This window comes from Triturus cristatus, chromosome 7 (assembly GCF_964204655.1).
Source record: "Triturus cristatus chromosome 7, aTriCri1.1, whole genome shotgun sequence".
NCBI classification, from domain to species: domain Eukaryota; kingdom Metazoa; phylum Chordata; class Amphibia; order Caudata; family Salamandridae; genus Triturus; species Triturus cristatus.
In genome coordinates this window covers 1188854128-1188876545 of record NC_140590.1, presented here as the reverse complement: position 1 = coordinate 1188876545, position 22418 = coordinate 1188854128, and the positions used below count along the sequence as shown (strand labels likewise).

Here is a 22418-nt window from a genome sequence, read left to right as displayed (position 1 = left end):
TCCTGTGTTACTTACTCTCCGATAGCGAATATTTTTTTTTTTTTTTTTTAAAACTAGTGGACTTCCTTGGGGATAATATAGGGACAGCTTTCCCCTGTGTAGTGTGGGATGCGATGAAGGCGTACATTAGGGGGGTTACTCAGCAGTACATATGGTGGCATAACAGGGAGCGGAATACTGCGGATAGAGTTGCGCTTCAAAATTAGCAAGTGAACTTCGCCACACAGATGCAATCCGGCGCCCTAGAACAGGATTTGTTGTATAACTCTTTAATAGATGAGCGACTGGCTATAAGCAGGTCTTTCAGGGAGAAAGTTGCGGTGAGTTATAATAAGCACAGATCGTTACAATATGAATATGGGGGCCGAATTGGGAAGGTATACTCTACCATCAGCTAGCGGATAACGACTTCAGGAATATCTAAGGGGGAGCAAGCTGCCGTCTTTGTGTGAGGAGGATGCGGCCTTGCTGGAACAGGAAATCACGCATGAGGAAATCGGCTGGCTCCTGCCACTCAGGTTGTTCGATAATCTTTAATGCCAACAGTTTGTTATAACTGTTTTTAACTTTATCTTCGCTTGCTTGTAAATGCTGTAAATACTTGTTTTTAGCCACTGTATATTGCATATTTCATTTACTTACCGATTGCACTCCATGACTTGGTCCGCCCCGGACCCCCTGTTGTGCCGTTTGAGCGGAGGGAGGGACTAGATCTCAACAGCAACACCTGCTTCCACCCTCACTTCCGGTCCGGAAGTCGACGGTCGACGCTCTAGTCTTTCTGGCATTCAGCTCTATATCAGCCGTATGCAGCAGCGGACGCGCCTCCAGCGCGCCAAGGGCAAGCCCGTCTGCGTCCGTCCACGCACGATCTGCGCACAGCCCCAGCCATAATGCCGGTTTTTCGCATGATGGCGCAAGTAGATCTCCAATACAGTATACCAGGGAAGCCCTCTTGCACGTCATAACCAGAGGTAAATGCTGCCTGAGCACTCCCCATGATCCATGCCAGATTCAAGGAGAAACAGCATGCCCCTATTGCACCACTGTGCCCCATAGTCTCCCCCTACCTCAAGTAGGACGCAGGCATACCAAGCAAATAAATTCTAACAATAATCAGAATACAACCCACTGCTTACTTATTAATACGAGATATCTCATCAAAAACGCCCAGCAATTCATGACTTCATGGAGGAGCATCCTATTGACATAGCCTTTATCACAGAGACCTGGGCTTAGCCCTCATCTGAACCTGATCTCTTGGGAGCCCTCGCAGACGGCTTTAATATGTATAGAAAAGACAGAGTTGGGAAAAGAGGGCGGGGAGAATCGCACTTATAGCCAGAAATACTCTCAATATTCAGTTTAATACAATCTCAGACTTCACCGAAGGGGAAGTAACCAGCTTTAAAATTAAACTTGACAATCACAACACTTTTAATGGCTCTCTCATCTACCGTCCACCATTAGCCAAGACCAACTTTTTAAACTCCATTGGCCAGCTCTTAGAACCCAAAGCAAAACTACCCAATTATACCCTCCTTGGCGATTTTAACTTTCACCTTGAAAACTTTACAGACATAGATACAGAGGCCCTCCTAGACCATACAGCCAGTGTAGGGCTTAATCAACTAGTTAAGGAAACTACCCACTTGGCAGGGCACTGCTTGGATGGAATTTTTTCAGACCATCCTAACCTTCTTTGGAACAAAACTGTACCACTTATTTGGTCAGATCATAGAGCAGTGCTGTTTAAAATCTGCCTACCTCTTAAAAAGTCCACAGGTTTGTCTAAGAAAGCATTTAGCTTTCAGCCATGGCATAAAATTAAGAAAGAGGAACTTAGTATGACACTACTAGGCTCGCATAACTCTACCCCGGTAAACCTAGTTAAGGCAGTGTCAAACAATCACTCCTGGATGTGCCATGCAGGCCAACAATTAGCCCCCCTAACCACACGGTATCCAACTAGGCACTCCGAGCCTTGGTTTGATAAATCCCTAAAAGAGCAAAAACAGGCATGCAGAAAACTAGAAAGGAAATGGAGACTAGCCAACAATGATCAAACAAAATCAGAATTTAAACGGGTTATGCAAATTTATAAACAGCTCATTCTTAAAGCCAAATCGGACTGCATCAAAGAAAATATTGAAGCATCTAATAGCTGTGCAAAAGAATTATTTGCTGTGGTAAAAAAAACTCTCCATGCTCCCTGAAATCCAGAGCCAGGGCAATAGCCAGCAATTTTGCAACAGGCTAGCAAACGCCTTTCAACTCAAAGTCAACCAAGTCTTCAACAGCTTTACCCCCCAAGTCAAATCACCTGCACTAATAGACAAGAATTCTAGTTTAAACACATCTTACCAAATCAACATAGTCAGTCCTATTCTATCTACGTTTTCACCAATTACTCTTGATCGCACTATTGAACTGATCTCCTTATTAAAATCAGGATCCCCCTCTGATCCCTGTCCACCAAAAATTGTGCATCTAGTCCCAGAAACCGTGGGGCCTGTCCTTCGGCCCATTTTTAACACCATGATCTTCTCAGGAGCTCTCCCCTACTGAATAGAAAAAAGAGTCTATATTGTCTCTCATGAAAAAGCCAAATTTGGATCCAGATGATCCTTCTAAATACAGACGGATCTCCAGGATACCGTTCCCAGCTAAAATCATAGAAACATATCTAAATGAGGAACTGTCTGCTTTCCTCATGGAAGGCGATATCCTAGATCACTCACAATTTGGCTTCCGGGCCCACCACAGTACGGAACTGCCCCTAATAACAGCCACAGAAGAACTTAGGATAACCCTCGACAAAGGTGGAAGTGCTGCCCTGATACTTTTAGACCTGTCAGCGGCATTTGACACCGTCAATCATGACGTGCTGGTCGATCGTCTTGCCTCACTGGGAATAAGGGACAAAGCACTCCTCCTACTCAAATCTTTCCTGTCAAACAGGACACAGTCCGTAGCGCTTGACCCGTTTGTTTCCCCAGACTTCACACAGCCACGTGGAGTGCCTCAGGGCTCGTCATTGAGCCCCACCCTTTTCAATCTCTACGTCAATCCATTGTAGGGGTGGGCGGAATTTGCGAAGTTGCCTTTCACAAAATTCCGCGAAACGGCAAGAAATCTCAGCGAAATTTCACGTGCTCGCGGAGATTTTGCTGCGCCCGTTATAATCTATGCAGGGTCATTCTCAGAGGCAGACGAGCATCGTGCCAGCCTGAATGAATCCTGCCCTGCAGATTTATCCAAGAAGATGCCACTGTTTTGTGCAATTCCTCTACTCAGCTGGAGTACTTTCTACTGGCTAATCAATAAGTGCTACCTCGTTGGGTAAATGTATAGTGCTTTTCCTACACTACAGCTGCGTAAAGGGACAGAAGAGTTGTCTCCAGTGACCATGTGTCTGTAACTTTGTCACCGCACCGAATGGCGCCGAGGTCCCTTGATTGAGCTGTCAATCATAGTGGGGAAATGCCGGGAAGACGTTGCATACCGCTAGTGTGTGGGGGGCGTTGCTGCCTTCAATGCGAGTTCACATGCCTCTTGTTTATAAAGGGTCAGAGGCCGATCAGAGCAGCAGATGAGGAGAAATCAGCCTCCTGGTCACAGGAACTACACAGGGATTGCGCTCGAGAAACTCATGGATACAAAGACCTCCATCATGGTAGATATGTGGAGAAAGCACACCTGCCCAGCCTCGACCGAGCTCACGATTTATTGGGGCTGAATAATGCGTTACTGAATTTGAGCTTCTACTCGGGCTCTTGCAAGTGCTTCCTGGTGAGGTTTAAAAATACCTCATGCCCCCCAAATTCCGTTCCGCCGCGGATCGCGGATGTTTTGACATTTTCGCGTTCCGCGTGGAACACGAAAATGCCGAAATTTCGCAAGTTCCGCGAGCGGAACCGAATTTGCCGCCCACCCGCCAAATTGATAAAAACGTTTGGATTTACACTGTTGTCATATGCGGACGACACGCAAATCATAGTGTCTATTGATAGTTTGTCCGTAGACACCGCGTCTCAGTTTAAAAATTGTTTAAGTCATATTGGGAATTGGATGCAGACAAACTGTCTCAAACTCAACACCTCAAAAACAGAGGTCATGCTTTTTGGCAATACACCTATTGTCTGGTCAGATAGCTGGTGGCCAAGTCATATAGGCCATCCCCGGTACCAGCTGATAAGGTTAAGAACTTGGGAGTTCTGTTTGATGTCAAGCTCTCCCTTGAGCCCCAGATTAACCATACAACAGCAACCTGCTTTTTCATCCTCAAAATTTTGATGAAGATACTACCGCTAATCCAATTAGAGCTCAGGAAAACAGTGGTCACAGCCTTGATTGGTTCCAGACTGGACTACTACAAAGCCCTTCTAACCAGTGCAGACCACCTAAAATGCAGCTGCTAAAGTTCTACTTGGACTCTCTCGCTTTGCCTCAGCGTCCAAGGCTCTTGCAGAACTACACTGGCTGCCTATTGGCAAGCGCATCCAGTTTAAAGCCTTGTGCATCATATTCAAGGCAATACACGGCAAAGACCCACGACAACTATCACAACTCCTTAAACCCTACATCCCAGGCAGATCACTAAGATCTGCTAATAGTGGCAATCTTGCCATCCCCAAGATCTTAAAAGCTTTTCCTCTACCACCACTAAACTCTGGAACTCCTTGCCCACCTCCCTGAAAAACGAACAAAACCTGCTACAGTTTAGGAAGTGCTTAAAAACCTGGCTCTACAAGTAACATTTCTCTGGGAATAACTGCCTTCTAGTGTTTTTAGCAACTAGATACCTCCGGGTCATGGAAATTCTTCATTTCATTTCATTTTCATTTCATAATATCTGGGTTACCATTGGGGAAAGCGGCCGGGGAAGACTCAATTCCAGCTGAGTTGTATAAGGCTTTTAAAAGCGCTTTGATTCCTCTCCTGGGGGAGGTCATTCAACTTACTGCATCAGAGGGTCAGGTTCCTGAGCCATGGAATATGACAAATATAGTTTTTGTCTTGAAAAAGGGCAAGCCACCTGAGGAGTGCAGTTTTTACCAGCCGCTATCCCTTATAAATGTAGATGCCAAGATTTTCGCAAACATTTTAGCCACCCGGTTGGCTCCTATAATGCCAGGCTTAGTTTCTAGTCAGCAGCATGGCTTCATACAGGGAAGAGACACTACGACTCATGTCAACTCTGCAGTGGGGGCTTTTGATATAGCTAGGAAATCAGTGCTGAGGCTGGGCATGGTTTCGCTAGATACCGAAAAGGCCTTAGACGGGGTGGCTTGGGATTATCTGTGGGCAACGCTTTCATCATTTGGCCTTAGAGGGAGATACAGTAAATGGGTACAAGCCCTGTACAGTAAGCCCCTGGCTAAACTGTATTATGCCAGTTTACAAACATTTCCCTTCCCAATTTGGTGTGTCACTAGACAAGGCTGCCCTCTTTCCCATCTCCTTTTTGCGTTATATATTGACCCATTTATTAGGGCACTGCAGAATAATGTACAGATATTCCCTCTGGCTACCAGACAGAGCCAGCTTAAAGTCATCGCTTATGCAGATGACATAGCCCTCTTTAACACTGATCCTGCACCTGCAATGGACGCTATAGAAGGTAAGGCAAATAAATGTGGCCACATTTCAGTTTATAGTCTGAATGAGGAGAAGACGGAAGTGCTCCTCAACCCGTTAAGTGTGCCCGTCGGCCAATGGCCGTTGCGAGCTTTACCTCGGTAGTGCTGCGCACGTCCGTTGGCCAACGTGGCCCCGCCCACTCAATGGAACGCCCCGCACCGCGGCGAAATTGCCGCCACGGTAAGCGGGTTAACTTCCAGCCGGAACAACCTATTTTAGGGGTCTGCTCGACAGCTCCCTATTTAGGGGTACACATTTCTCCAAAGATTGAGCTCATTCCTGCATTAAACTATGACCCACTGCTGGAAGCCGTTACTAGGCCCCCCTGTTCTCAGGAAACTCATCACACCCTATAAATCCACAAGATCCCTCCGTTCGGACACAGAAAACTTCATCACCACCCCAAGATTCAAGAAAGCCCGCATAGGAGGAAGACATTTTTCAGTCCATACTGCACGCCTCTGGAACTCGCTCCCCCGCGACCTGCGACTCGAACCACAATACCTTCGCTTCAGGAAGCGGCTCAAGACTCACCTTTTTCCTCAATGATTCATGCTTACCCATAACCCTGATCTTCTGTCCCCCCCCCCCCTTTTTTGCTTTGCCCTCGGCCCGCTGAACTGAAGAGATAGGGTTTTTTTTTAGCGCTGGGATACCTCAGGGTGACTACGCGCTCTACAAAAATAAATAATAATAATAATAATAAAGAAATTGGCCTAAATTGCCTATTAGCATAGTGGGTAGGTGCAACATTATAAAAATGAAGGTGCTCCCAAAATCTTTGTGTTTATTCCGGTCAATTCCTTTGCGCATTACCAATTCTTTTTTTCGGAAACTGGATAGGGTGCTCAGTAGCTTTATTTGGGGGTATAGAAAGTCATGACGACTATACTGCTAATTAACTACCGTTCAATCAAGGGGGGCTAGAGCTCCCGGATTTTAAATGTACTACTGGGCTGCGTTTGTGGGGCGGCTTTGTAGCCTTTTGAACCCTGATAAACAAAATTTTTGGCATCGGTTGGTTTTAGGATCTGACAGTCAATTGTTTCTATATAGTGTTAATGACCCTAATTATTGTAAACAGGTTTGGTTTAAGACCATCAGGGATAGTGTACATATATGGCAGAGGATCATAGCCAAGTGCTCTATCTCTCTCTTCCCTGACAATCTCCCCCTATGGGGTAATCCAATGCTCACGGAGGTATTTCAGGATTTGGCAGGTAGGGGATGGGCAAGCTGTGGCATTGACCGACTGGGCCACCTGTTTGACCATAACGGTTTTTGGTCATTTCAAAGTCTGCACTTACATTTGACATTTCGTACCAGATGTTCTTTAAATACCATCAGATTAGGGATTATTTTATAAAACACCAGGCACGTTTGACAGTCTCAAGCTCTGGAGTATAGGAGTGTCTGTATGGGCAGAATCGGAGATCGGCAATCAGTATGATGTATCGATGTCCGGGTCAGTTTAAAACGAATGGGTGTAAAAGGTTGGCAGCAAAATGAAGGTAGACCCTGTGGATAAATGTTACCTCTGAAGTAATTGAGACTGCGTTGGGTACTATAGACAGATCAATACATTCTGTTAGTCTAAGATTGCAGCAGTTCTGTACAATCTGCACACTTTACTATACTCCAGAGAGGACTGCTAGGTGGGCCCTAAGAGGGGGAGGACAGGGAGGGGGACAAGGAGAGGGACAGGGAGGGGATCACAGCAAATGCCCCAAATGCGGATTTTATGCAGCCAACATCGTGCATATGTTTGTTACTTGCCCTGACTTAGGAATATTCTGGCAGAAGATATCTCATGTCATGAAGTTGAGACTAGGTATTGATTATGTTTTAACAGTGGCTGAAATTATATTGGGCTACAAAGAGGATAGCCGTGGACATAAACACATTATTTCAATCATGCTGGTGGCGGCTCGGCTTGCTATAGCCAGGGCTTGGATATCACCTAAACCTCCCTCAGTAATTGAATGGTGGGCAATTGTGAGAGAAACTTGTGAAAGGGAGAAGGCCTTGGCTCGAGCAAGGGGAATTTGGTTCCTGAAAAAATGTGATTCTATATGGGGCTGTATTGAAGGTGCCTAAAATACTAGAGCAATTTGGGGTATCTTTCTATAATAAAGGAAGGTGGACACTAAGATTTCATGATTAATCTAGGGCGGGGTCGGAATGGAGTTGGAATATATTTTTATTATCCTTCTTAGTGATGATATGTTACGATATAGACTGTGCGGCTGCCCTCTATACATAGAAGGGATATTTATGTTAATCTATTTTTCCGGTAAGGACCCGGATATGAACTAGAATGTATTATTACTAGTATTGCTACCGGCTATGTTATGTTATGTCATACTATGTAATAATGAAGAATGTATTGGTGTTTCCCTTTTTGACAATAAAAAATATATTGTTTTTTTAAATGTTGCAAAAAAAAAGAAAACTCTACTTTATTAATAGTTTGTTTTTATGACAGAGACATCATATTTCAAGTAATTTAAGAAAATGTTATGAAAATTGTTTTGCTGATCGGTATTACTGTCTATGAATAAACCATATTCTCTACAACAACCTTCTCATTCTTGCTGTGTAATCATTATATTTTCCGTGCCAAATTTACAAAGAATTCTGGCAACACGGTGCAGCAATAAAATTTGGTGTGCTGCATTGTGTGAAAGGCAGAGAGCAGAACCATAGCTAATAAAATATAGCACTATTTTTCGCTCGCCCTGCGCTGGTGCACTCTAAACTGTCTTGCGCTAAATCATACCATTGTGCAAGAGAGAATGTGTGATGTCAGGCATAGGTTTTGTATTGGAATGGGATCCTTCCAGTACAAAATACTGTGTTTTTACATGTTTTAACGCTTTTATTATTTTGTATGTGTACTGTACAGTACAGAATACATGCTAATTTAGAAAAGCTTTGACAAAGGAAAATGTTTCTCTAATGTAACTCCTGCCTCAAGGAGGTGTATATTTTTGTCGCAAATCTCTTGTGAATGTTAGTAGATAGGGAAGTTCATCATAAACCCATGGGTGGTTGCATGGGAATGCCCATGTACCACCCATTGTATCCCCCATTGAAGCAAAGTGGAGCTAAGTAGTGCAAAGTGCTACTTTGTGTTACTTTGAAGCTACTTTCCAGTGCACAACATGTTTGTGCTTGAAAGTAAATTCCCAAATCAGCACTTCGTGCTGGCCTTGCCTCTCAAATTGGACTCTAACCGAGACAAAGTGTTGGAACATTTGCCCCAGTGCATTTACAGTCACCATATTACATTTGCCTTTGTTTACATCAAGGAAAAAAGAGAGCTACCTTTCCCTGGTAGGAATGAGGTTGGAGATCACAGCCAATGAGCTGTTGCAACTTTTCAACTGAAAGATTTTGGGTCATTCTGGGTTGGTGTTGAGTATATCTTTTATGGCATATGCGGCGACTGGGATGAGCACTTTATCTGTTTAAATTTACTGTCTCCTGTATTTGTGAATAGCCATGGTAGGGAAGTGCTCCATTGGTAGCATGGTTTGCGCTCCATATGCGGGGTTCCAAGTGTGCATAATGAAGGAGTCCAGGTATCAGCCTTCGTTCCTTTGGGTCCCACTGTGTGCCTAATGGAGGGTAATTGAGGGTATTGCCTTAATTGCCCCACCGCTTCACCTCCATATTGTACATCTATAGCCATATAAATCTTAGCCAGCATCAGCTTGTGCTGAAAAGCTATCCTGCTATGAGAGAGAGGCCAATAGTACTTCATACCATTGCTGTACAATGTTTTGTTTTTCTTTAAGGCTCAAGGTTCTTCCCTATGGAGTATCACGCTTTTAGCATTGGGACATTTTTCTACTCATCGCCTCCATTGGTTGAGAGGTGGGACTGTGGGAGATTTCCTGGCCATTGTCAACAATTGTTTGCAAAGTGGAAGTACAAGGTTTACAAATCTGGTACCTGCTTTTTTTTTAGCCATGGGTCGCATGGAGCGGCCTAGGAGGCAGCCTGCAGGTGTGCGAAAAGAATAAAAAGTTGGAAACAGTTACCTTTCGATCACTGCATTTGCCGCAAACATGTCGCATATTGTGTGACGCAAAATTTCTGTTTTTATGCCACAACATTTTTAAATCAATGCTGCAATATCTTGTGGGGTCTGTCTAATCCACGTAGTAAGAAGGAATACACCTATAGGCCTGCCTGCCGAAGAGCGCACATAACATTCCTCATTTACAACTCGTTGACTCCCAGGCGGCAGAGCGATTCAGCTTAAGATACTATGCATACTAAAAAAAGGGCAATTGAACATGATGGGACTCCTTTTCTAAAATCTAAATTCACAGTGTATTTTTCCGCACAAGCATTAAGGTCAGGTCATAACAAACTTTTTGTGCAACCGGTAAAACCATAAAACTACCTTCTAAGTCAGTTAATGAGATGATCAATCAACTTTAGTATAGTGACTTGTTAAAACCTACCTTTTACTGCATTAATGGGCCATGTCCACCTCTTTTTTTCAATTGAATCTCTAGCACCAAGAATTCACATATTCACATACTTTTTTCTTTATCATCATCACAACACGGGAGCGATAGTTTGTGGGAAATGGAATAATCCAAAGTAAGTTTATTGTTATTGAGGGGGGCGCTAGGTGGCACATGACCAAGATGGCCGCACGCATATGAGGCTCTGGCTGCTTGGCAAACAAAATCTGTCATGCATCCTACCCCTGCCGCATGAATCTAGACTGTCATGCCTGAAGATTACCACTAGAACTATCCTGCACCGCTGTGGCGATTTTTGTGGCTCCCTGACGCTGCTGAGGGTCTCCAGATCGGCCTCTGCGTGTCGAGGGACGGGCGGGCTGTGGCTCCTGGAGGTTGGCACGGCCATCACCGCTGCACGAGTCCCGGGGATCCCATGTGGTGCTGGGCCTCCTTTGACGGCAGGGACAACTGGTGCCCTACAATCTACCCGCCTGCATGCCCAGTGACCACAGCTGAGTAGAAGAGGTGCTGCGGAGACCCATCAATGCATCCGGTGACACACGGTGAGATGCATGCTGCTCAGTCATAATCCCTGGAGGCCCCAGATTGAGCGCCACTGCCCACTCCTCACCCAGATTACCCGCTGGCCTTACTCCGCCGCTCCCTGGGAGCCTCATCAACGCCCCGGAGCACATTACCTACATGCAGCCTGCCTAGCTTGCTTATAACCACAATTGGCGCTATCCACTGCTGGCGGTAACGGCTGAATCCCCTGCTTCCCGCAAGTGACTTTTATCGCCACCGAGCTGCCGCCATTGTTGATTGCGCCCACTCTAGCCTCCCACAGCGTAATGAGGGTTTATTTTTTTGAGTACGTCTATGATCGCCTATGATCTCCAGCTATAGCATTATCCGGCCTGCTGCCCTCATTGCAGATTGATCGATGTGTCGCCCGAGCACGCTTTTGGAGGCATTATCCCCTGGTGCTTCGACCAATACTGCGAATTCTCACTCCTGGCCTGTGCTGGTTGCGTTTTCCGGTGGTGAGCTGCCGATGGACATTGGGTGGCTTGGAAGCACTTGCCCTGCCATGGGATGTCTGCTGTGTCCGCTTGGTGGCTGTGCGCGGCCTGCTCCTACAGTGCTAACTCCTTTCTATTGACTGGCAATCGCGCACCCGGACACCTGCCAATCCTGGCAACCAACGCTACTACCTGCCTACTGACCGCCTGAGGGATCCTCTTACTGACTGACTGCTGTGTTTGCTGTAACCCTCTGCGCCTAATCCCTATGGCCTGAAGCCTCCCTGTAGTTGAAGTGCAGAACCTATCTCCATACATATCGAAGCCTGTGACAGTAGTGCTCCCTGACTCCTCACTGTGACTGTGCCCCCTACTCCTCATTTATACATCTAGCCTCCGGAACCTCACAGCGCATACATCATCCTCTGCAGAAGATCCTTGGCGCATTAACCAAGGGATAATTCTCCTACATCACTGCTTTGCTGCTCCCGTCCGCCTTTCGCTCCACACAATGGGGAAGCCTGATGGCCGCCAGCCCAAACTGGTATTCGACTCCATGAAGGTGGCTACACGGTCTCATGCAGATGACACTGGCCCACTAGACTCTGAACTATCACATGAGACGCAGACGGCCCCGGCGGATGAGGTCAAAACACTACCACTGGCAATGCAACACAGCCTCACAGATCTCTCCAGTAAGATGGACACCATGAATAGCCGCCTTGACTTCCTCATGCAGAAAGTGGACAAACATGATGAACAGCTTAAGGTGGTGGAACAGCGCATTTCCAACACGGAAGATGCAAGCTCCCAGATGCAGAGGCAAATGACGCAAATGGATAAACTCCTGAAAATCATCGCGCATAAAAATGAAGATCTTGAGGCCCACAGCCGCCGCAATCATATCCGAGTGGTGGGCATTCCTGAAAGCGCGAACACGGGCCGCATGGATGACTTTATTGAGCGTCTCTTGCTAGAGGCCTTTGGCTCTCAGTCTTTCTCAACACAACTCATTGTGGTACGTGCGCATTGCTCCCTGGGACCTCGTCCGCCACCCGGCAGCTCGCCAAGCCCCATTGTGGCAAGACTCCTAAACTACTGGACCGTGACACTGCGCTAAAAATGGCTAGAGAAAAATAGTCACTGCACTACGAGGGTAATGAGTTCACCATATACACTGACTTTACTGTCACAAATCAAGAGGCGCTACAGAAATTCCTGCAAGTTAAGCAAAAACTTGGCAAAGCTCAAATTGAATATGCCCTCATGTACCTGGCGTGGCTGTGGATCACCCACCAAGGAAAAACCATCATTTGTGCCAATCCACAGCAAGCTGAGGACTGCCTTAAATCTATCAAGCATAGATCAACACGCCAAGATTCCCCTGATCAGGATTTCAGTTCTTCATCCCCTACAAGGATCTGAACTACAAGATTTGCTGAACCAATGTTATGAATCGCCCACGGCCCTTGCCGTCAATACTACCGGCGTTGCACTTGCTTTAAATCTCTGCTGATGTGATTACTGCCTGCACACGTTGTAAATACAATGACTATGGTCAGATGGCTTCTTCTGTTTCTTTTTTTTACTGATCTCCTGAGGGTAGTATTGGACAGATACATATCCCCTATGAACCTTAAGCATTATAGTACTCATTAGTTGGTTCTACTGAATCATTTTTGTGGGGTTGTTCTGGTTCTTGCCAAGCACCCTCCCCTCGGAGGTCTCCCTCCCTCTGTCCCTATAGATCTGGGACACTGCTTAGCAGTTCTGGGTCGGGAGACGGGAGGGTTTCCGTGTTCCATAAGCCCCCCAACCAATGGGTGTTCCCCTACGCTTCGTACATTTAGGTTTTGTTCTTTTTGTTCATTTATTCGAGACTGTAAACTTAGAAGGACTTTGAGGTTGGGGTGGGCAATCATGCAACAGCACGATTGGGGGACTGCTGTGGGTGGGGAGGGTATTTTTTGATATCCCACTACGAGTGGAATATTGCTTGGGAATGTTGTACGTTTTTGTTATATTTTGGTCACGTCAACAGGTAGACACTTCAGCGCACACTTTCTGACTCATAAGCTTCCCACACAATATGTCATCGCTTCAACGACACAGCATGATCTGAAATGGTTCCACAATCTGATCAATTGCGTTTAAAATTACTCACATGGAACGTCAGGGGCCTCGGTGACCCATGCAAATGTAGGCAAATTCTTGCAGACCTTGATAGGCACCACATACACATTGCATTTCTTCAAGGAACACATACTGACCCCCGCCGTACCCAGTGCTTTGGAAGCAAATGGGCTTCTGAGCGGGTGTTCTCCTCCTACTTTACATATTCCCGCGACACGGTGATTTTAATTAAAAGAAACACCCCCTTCATTCTTGGTGGCACATACAGCGATCCCTCGGGTAGGAGCTGCTTGCTCTGGGGTACATTGGGCTCACAATCCGTTACACTGGTCTGTTGTTATGGACCCAATACGGACGATCCAGATTTTTTTACTACCCTATGGGGACAAATTATGGGGAGGAGATTTCAACACCACACTGTGTCCCTCAGCTGACCGGTCTAATCCCCTCGCGCATCACTACACTAAAACCCAAGACACGTTATCCCGGTTGATCCTAGACCACGGCCTCATTGATGCATGGCGTCATGTTCACCCACACGGGAGAGAAGGTACCTATTACACCACTGCACATTCGTCATGGTCGCCCCTTGACTATTGGCTATGTACCCGGGGGTTGGTCCTTGGATCGTCTCAGCCGAACATTTAGCTCGGAGCTTTTTTGACCATGCACCGGTCTGTGTCACAATTGTGCCTCCTAATCTCCTTGCGACCCCTCGCTACTGGAGGTTATCTCTAACCCTGGGCGTAGTTTGCATAGTAGCGCTATGCTACACTACGCAAAGTGCACTTCGCACTACGCAAGCTACGCGTAGCTACGCGAACTGCGTAGTGCGGTAGGGAAATGCTGTTCGCACTGATTGCAGTGCCGGATGCTTGTCCGCACTGTGCAATCATTGCAAACGGCATCTTGCACAGTGCAAGCGGTCGTTTTCTGCCGCTCGAGTAGATTTGTACTCGAGCGGCAGCTTTCTCAACGTGGACTGGTAGTTTCTCATCGCAATTAGTCACGAGCATACGCGACCACTCGCAATGAGAAAGCTGACCTCCCCGCGTTGAGAATCTCGCCGGGAGGTTTATTTTCCACGCTCGCGATCGGCAACCTGATGTTGCTGATCGCAAACAAGGAAAAAGTCTCGCCGGGCTGTCATTTTTCCCGCTCACGGTCACCAACATGACGTTGAGTACCGCGAGCAACCAAAAAATGCCTGCTACGCTATGCATTTTTGCACTGTGCTACGTGCAATTTGCGTAGCGAGTAGTTGTGCAAACTATGCAAACTACGCGAGCGTAGCGTAGTACTACGCCCAGGCCTAGTTATCTCCCGAGGCACTGCTGGATACTGTTTTCCAGTCGGAGCTTGGGGAGGAGATTTCAGATTTGTTTTAGCATAACAAGGGCACCGTCACTCATGCAGATACGTCTGGGTGGCTTTCAGAGTCACAATGCGGGGCACCTGCATGTCCAAAAGTTTTGGAGTCCTTCGGGATATCCGTCAAAATTTGCAGCGTCCGGAGGATGAAGTGAAACACCTTGAGAATGGTCTATGGAATGAAATATCTGGTGCTCAACGAGCACTATTCCAGGAAATACTTACGGATTACACTTCTACGGCCGACCGGGAAGCCAAATTCTACGGCAAATACTTTATTGCCCGTAGGTATGGAGAAGGGTCCCGACCCGGTAGAGTGCTGGCGACTGAGATTCGCCTTCCCTGATTCTCTAACTACATAATAGAAATTGTGGATGGCAATGATGTGCGTTACCAAGATTCTCTTGAGATCCTTCGCACGTTCACCAAGTTTACTCCGATCGATACAATTCTCGTAGAACTGCTCCCCCATATTTCTCTCATTACCTTAAAGATAGCGCTCTGGGCTGGTTGGGCGACAATCAAAGGGAGTTTTTAGCAGCCCCATTTGAGGATGATAAGGTTCGCGTAGCTGTTATGCAACTGAAATCCGGGAAGGCTCCAGGGTCGTCCGGGCTACCTTTAGATTTTTACAAACCATATCTTGATCAGCTACTTCCCGTGTTAACGGAGGTATACCTGGAGGCACTAGAGACTAACACTTTACCAGCAACAATGAGGGAGGCACTCATTACTTCCCTTTTGACGCCCAGCAAACCAGCAGATTATTGAGACACCTAACTCCCCCTCTCCCTTATTAATACTGACGCAAAAATACTCACCAAACTACTGGCTAACCGCCACAGTCTCCTGATGGAGAAACTGGTTTGCTGGACCAGGCTGGGTTTGTACCTGGGAGGGCGGCTTCTCATAATCTCTGAATGCTCTTCTCCATTCTTCAAATGGTCGACCCCCAATTGCCCCTTGTCACGGTCTTCCTAGATGCAACCAAGGCTTTTGATTCGGTTGAGTGGGATTATCTTTTTACTATTCTTCAGTGCATGGGTTTGCCTAACGTGTTCCTAGTGTATATTCGCCTCCTTTACACTTCCCCTACGGCGAAAGTTTTGATTAATGGACATGTCTCATCCACTCTGTTGCTTTCACGGGGCACTCGGCAGGGGTGCCCTTTGTCTCCCCTCCTATGTGCCCTCGCCATGGAACCTCTAGCTGCCAAGATTTGGCAACACCATCAGGAAAAGGGCCTCTGCTGTTTCCTTCGCCCGATTCTCATATCCCTATACGCAGATAATGTCACATTGTATGTGAAGGAGCCCCAGCAGAACCTCAATCCACTCCTGCGTGAATTTGTCAAATTTGGTGGGCTATCCGGCATTCTCATAAACTGGACTGAATCTACGATTTCCCCACTAACTGCGTCGGCGACGCCATTTGCTACTGACTACCCCATAGAATGGTGCTCTACTGAGGTCAAATACCTGAGTATACATGTCACCGTGGATCGCGAGGAGCTGATGTGGCATATCTATGGGTGCACGCTAGACCAAGTAAAGGGCTATATCTCTAGGTGGAATGCACTCCCACTTAATATCTCTCTTATTAAAATGGCGATCCTTCTGAAATTTTTATACTTGTTTTTAAACATCCTGTATGACCCGGGTAGACATTTTTTCTCTATGTTCCGAACGGAACTGCTTTGGCTTGTATGGGGTGGCAGGCAGGCCCGCATTAGATGGGACACGCTTGCGAAACCGTACTCCCAAGGTGGCTTAGATGTCCCCAATTTCGAATTGTATTACTTATGCGACCAGGCTCATTATGCCCATTACTGGTTCCTCCATTATATATGGCACACGTGGCAACCGAACATTGGCTCGTGAATCCAATCTCGCTGGACGGGGTTATATTGTCCACGGTTGCACTTCAGACCCCTTGCCTGTCGTCTGTCGAATGCACAATTAAAGCATGGACCCGCATTGCTCACCGCCTCCACACTCCCAATTTTACTCTCCGCTTCTCCCACTCACTTATCGTCCGAAATTGTCCCTTTTACAGGAAGGTGTGTTTAAAAATGTTAAACTTCAACGCCGAATACAGGGCTGGGTAGATCTTTACCTGAACGGCTCATTTCGTAAGCTCCAACAATTATGCTCGGACCCCCCACCCTCTGCCATGGAAACCTTCCTATATGTTCGCTTGCGCCAATGGATTAAAGACTGCACTCCTTCATACCCTCATGAACCACTGGCAGCTCCCCCTTTGGATCTCACACTACGCTCGAGCACTCTCATTTAGTTTCTACATTCTATCATAACCTATACAACGACGCTGAATCTCTCCCATGCGCCGCTCGGGATAAATGGTCAGCGGAGCTGGGAATGGACATTACAGATAACCTGTGGGAATACTGTTGCAAGCAAACGGAGCAGGCTTCCTCTATTAGCCGGCTCCGTCTTATTCATTATAAATTTCTGCAGCGCACCTACTATACCCCGGTAAAATTACATACATTTGGGCTAAGGGACAATAACAGCTGTGATAGATGCCAGGCAGAAGGGGCTGACCTTCTACATTTGGCTTGGGAGCGTTGCTCTTTCAACAATTACTGGCAGCAGGTGCTTACGGCACTGGGTCTGATGATTTTCATGTCAATACAAGCGTCCCCATTAATGGCGATACTTGGGTATACTGAACAACTGCCCATAGCATACCGTAAATTTGCATCATTCACTTTACCAATGGCCCGACGGCGAGTAGTCTGCAGGTGGGGTCGGGGCAGGGCACCTAAATTCAAGGAATGGCTCAAGGACCTAATATTCTGGTAAGAGCAAATGCTCACATATGCCGAGCTGCTACCAACCTCCTCACGCCCCCGAGATATTTGGGATCCACTACAATCATATCCCCTGGTACACTCTGTTGAGAGTATCCGCGATGCCTGATCGCTCCCCTAAGCCCTGTGAGAAAGAGCTGTGTTTTGTCTACTACCCAGCACTATCATATCACATGTTTGAAAGGGTCCCTGTTATTCCCTCATGATTATTCACATTCACAAATTTAAGTCTGTTATCTCGTAAAGTTGTCATGTGTCATGTAACACTGGTGTGGACTATTGACTATTATTGTATTTTTGCTTGTCTTTTTGAAGTTATGATTCCTTTTTACATCTTATTTTTCCGGAACTGTGCTGCATGTAATTTTTACTTAACCCTTTGTCGTAATATGGTCTGTCTAACGTGTCTGCTGTGACCTTTTTGTGAAAAAATCAATTAACAAAGTTAAAAAAAAAGTTTATTGCTATTGACTCAAGAGTACAACCAGTTCCTAATGCCGCCCATGCATTTCTGTTTTTTACAGTATGGATGAGAACTCAGTGCATTACATCAACTTTACCAGTAAAGCACAGGACAAGAAGAAGCTTGTGAGACATGTCTATCAGGTCATTCATTCTGTCTGTACCAACAAGTTGACTGATCTCTCTTGTTCTGTTGATATTTTCTGTACCCTGGCTGATGACTAGACTCCATTGTTCTCGGTTTGTTCATCTCTTCGCCCTTCTGTCTGCGCATCCGCTTTACAGCAGAGCTCATAGGATCTCTTTAGTCAGTTATTCATGGGGTTGGATCACATGGTTCTGGTGATGAAATGTTTTTAGACTTTCTATTGGCCAGACTCTAGGGTTCTGATGATCTCTGTCTGTACACTCTAAAACCTGGCAGACATAGTTCTTTCAATTAGTTTGATCTCCCTATTTGCTGCTAAATTGACTTTATGGTCTTGGGGATTTTTTCTTTCCTTTTAACGTCTGTTTTTTTTTTCATTGTATGAAAGGCGTTTAAAAAGAATGGCCTTGATCTGTTAATCAGCAAAGGATGGAACATAGAGGAAGAGCACGTAGGCAAAGTCAAAGGAGTGCATTGAATTTTGGGTACAGTTCGGGAATCATATACAGTAGATACAGAAAGGCTGAGTGGGGACTATAACTTGAGATTGGCTGCAATTCAAAATGGGGGCACTTCTGAAAATTTTTGGGCTGGGTTTTAACCATTTCGCTGCCAGGCCTTTTACCCACCTGCCACACCCCTTTTTGGCTATTTGGGGTAGTTCGCACTTGGGCCTCCATAGCTTTTTGTCCACATAAAGTATCCACGCAAAATTTGCGTCATTTACTTCCAACATGCTGAGGATTTTAAAGATACCGAGGATATGTGGATTCCCTTAGAGGGAACCGAGAAAGTAAGAAAAATACAGTAAAATTGTAGGATTTTGGGGAGAAATGGGAAATAAGTGCTGCAGAAGAAATCATCTGTTTTTCCCCTGTAAATGCTATCAACAAAGGGTTTGTGGTGCTACAATCACCATCTTCCTAGCTTTCAGGGACAGGCAGACTTTTTTCAGAAAACCAAACTTTTTTACATAGGTTTGGCATTTTACTGGGACATAGCCTATTCTTGGTGCTTTCAACCTCTTTCCAGTTGGTGGTAGAAATGGGTGTGACACCAATAATGGATCCTGGAAATCTATATATTTCTGAAAGGTAGATAACATTCAGAATTCAGCAAGGGGTCATTTGTGTAGATCCTTCAAGGTTTTGCTATTGAAAGTAACAATTGAAATAAAAAATATTGAATTTGTGTTGAAAAAAACAGCCATTGGTGCCTACATTTTCACCTGTAACTTCTTCTAACTATGGCAGATATTTGAAAGCAATATACTGTTACATCCACGGGACCCTTCTAGTTGTGAGTATATATAGGGCTTGTAGGCTCACTAAAAACCTGAGGTACCTAAAGCCAATAACTGAGCTGCACCTTGCCATGGTTTTCATTGTGTACCAGGTATGCAGTAATTCATTTGGTAAAATTTAAAGAGTGAAACATAGGTATCAAGAAACCTACGTATTTCTGAAATGGGAACAAGATATGGGGTTTAGAAGCAGTGTTTTTTTGCACATCTCTGGGTAGCCATAGTAGTATGTGAATTAGAGGGCATTTTTTTAAAATGTCTTCTTTCTTTCTACATTGTCTTTCATTTGGAAGTAAGAAATGCATAGAAAGACAACTGGTAATAACACTTGTTTAATTATTCTGTATTCCCCTAAGTCTCCCAATGAAATGGTACCTCACTTTTGTGGGTAGGCCTAGTGCCCGCGACAGGAAATGGGTGAAAATGCAACATGGACGCATCACATTTTTCCACTGAAAGCTGACCCTTTTTTGCAGTGTGCCTAGCTGTAAATTTAGAGCCCTAGCTCAGCCGACACCTAGAGAAACCTAGCAAACCTGTACATTTTTAAAAGTAGACACCCAAAGGGAATCCAGGTTGGGGTGACTTCTGTGACTTTCACCAGGTTACGTTGCCCAGAATACCTTGCAAACCTCAAAATTTGTCAAAGAAACACATTTTTCTCACATTTCTGTGATGGAAAGTTCTGGAATCTAGGGAGAGGCACACACTTCCACCCACCCAGCATTCTCTCAAGTCTTCAAACAAAAACAGTACCTCACTTGTGTGGGTAGGCCTAGTACATGCGACAGGAAAAGGGCCAAAACGCAACAGGGACACATCATATGTTTCCACAGAAAACTGACCCTTTTTTTGCAATGTGCCTAGCTGTGGATTTTGAGCCGTAGCTCAGCCGGCACCTATTTTGAAAACTAGACACCCAGGGGAATCCAGGATGGGGTGACTTGTGTGGGTCCCACCAAGTTCTGTTACCCAGAATCCCTTGCAAACCTCAAACTTTTTCAAGACAAATGCATTTTTCTCAATTTTCTGTGATGGAAAGTTCTGAATCTGTGAGAAGCCACAGGCTTCCACCCACCCAGCATTTCCCCAAGTCTCCCAATAAAAATGGTACAGCACTTGTGTGGGTAGGCCTAATGCCCGTGACAGGAAACGGCCCAAAATGCAAAGTGGACATATCACATTTTCCACAGAAAACTGACCCTTTTTTTGCAATGTGCCTAGCTGTGGATGTTGGGCCCTAGCTCAGCCGGCATCTAAGGAAACCTAGCAAACCTGTAAATTTTTTACAACTAAAAACCCAGGGGAATCCAAGATGGGGTGCCTCTTACCAGGTTCTGTTGCCCAGTGTCCCTTGCGAACCTCAAACTTTGTAAAAAAAAAAAAAATCTTCACATTTCTGTGATGGAAGGTTCTGGAAATGGCCCAAAACTTACTGTGGAGATTTTTAAATTATCGATCACAAAAAGATCTGGTTTTGCGAGGGTGAGAAAGCAAAAGACACACAATTGATGGACAGAATGCAGAACAAATCAAAACATTTACCCCAGTCAAGGGATATGGGTTAAATCCATCATTCTTTTGCTCACAATGCCACCCCAGTTTAGACCTGGCCATATGCAAAGCAGTCTTGACCCTGTGCCTCATGGGAACAGTCCAGCCCGAACTGTCAAGCCAGGCCCTCCCTGGAACAGAAACAAGTATCCTAGGACCGGTTTAGGGGTTTCACCCCTCATCAGCCAGAATAGCTTGAATCCAGTGGCACAGTGAGCCCGGGACCCACGTCTGGGCATACCCGGCGCACTTAGGGCGAGAAAGCAAAAGACACACAATTGATGGATAGATTGCAGAACAAATCAAAACATTCACCCCCAGTCAAGAGATCTGGGTTAAATCCATCATTCTTTTGCTTACCATACCACCCCAGTTTAGACCTGGCCATATGCAAATCAGTCTTGACCCCATACATTTCTGAAAACTAGGCACTCAGGGAGTCCAAGAAGGTGGGGCTTGCGTGAATCCCCAACGTTTTCTTACCCAGAATCCCCTGCAAACCTCAAATTTTGCTAAACAAAAATCACATTTTACTTACATTTCTGTCTGGGATCACCGTGCCGGCGCCAATTTCCTACCACTTAGCGTTCTCCTAATAAAACTTATACCTCATTTCTGTGGGTGTCCAATGAAGAGTCTACCTGGAAATGTATAGAAAAAAAACTAGCGCTTAGAGCTTGCTGTGCTATCCCCTTAATCTCTATGTTTTTGGCCCTTCCCAGTCACAGGACCTTGGCCCACCCACACAAGTGAGGTATAATTTTACTCAGGAGACTGAGGGGAATGCTATGTGATAGGAAATTTGTGCCGGTGTGGTGATGCCAGTTAGAAATGTGAGGAAAATTTGATTTGTTAGCTAAATTTGAGGTTTGCAGGGAATTCTGGGCAGGAAAACGTTAGGGAATCCACACAAGCCAGACTTTCCTGGACTCCCCTGAGTATCTAGTTTTCAGGAGTGTCTGGGTTTGGTAGGTTTCACTGCTGAGCCCAGGACCATCTGCACCCCCAGGGGCGAACAAAGACTGAATATGGCTAGAATGATATGGGAGGAGCAAAGGCCTTTGCCCAAGTGGCTGCTCCCCCCTCCCTGGTGTCTATTGTCGGATCCCTGTTTGGAGATCGCCCTCCTGTGGAGATTCTCCCCTTTCCAATGATACCTCTCCCGTCTGCCTACGTGCTCGGGGGGGCTGAGATAGCCCCGCGAGCATGTAGGAAGTGAAAGTGAAATGAGCCGATCAGCTCATTTCACTTTCAGTCTAATGACGTCAGCGTGCATGAAAAAATGTCTCGGCCAGCTGGGGAAGCTCTTCCCCAGCTCCTGAGGCTGGAAAAACAAGCATTTGCAAGGCAATAGGTCTCGCATTTGCAAGAGTTTCAGCTATTGACATTGTAAATGACAATGTCTTTTATTTATGTCTTTATTTTTAAAACCAATAAATAAAAGGCATTTGTTAGAACTGGGGTC

General features: G+C 45.8%; 1 protein-coding gene across 1 annotated transcript in view; it reads left to right on the top strand.

Moving 5' to 3' along the window:
• Window positions 1-22418, top strand: part of LOC146811427 (integrin alpha-X-like) — a 665400-nt gene that overhangs the window by 576335 nt on the left and 66647 nt on the right. The window contains exon 24 of the mRNA XM_085615067.1: window positions 18011-18092. Coding sequence (XP_085471193.1) covers window positions 18011-18092 — 82 coding nt within the window. The remainder of the gene's footprint in view (window positions 1-18010; window positions 18093-22418) is intronic.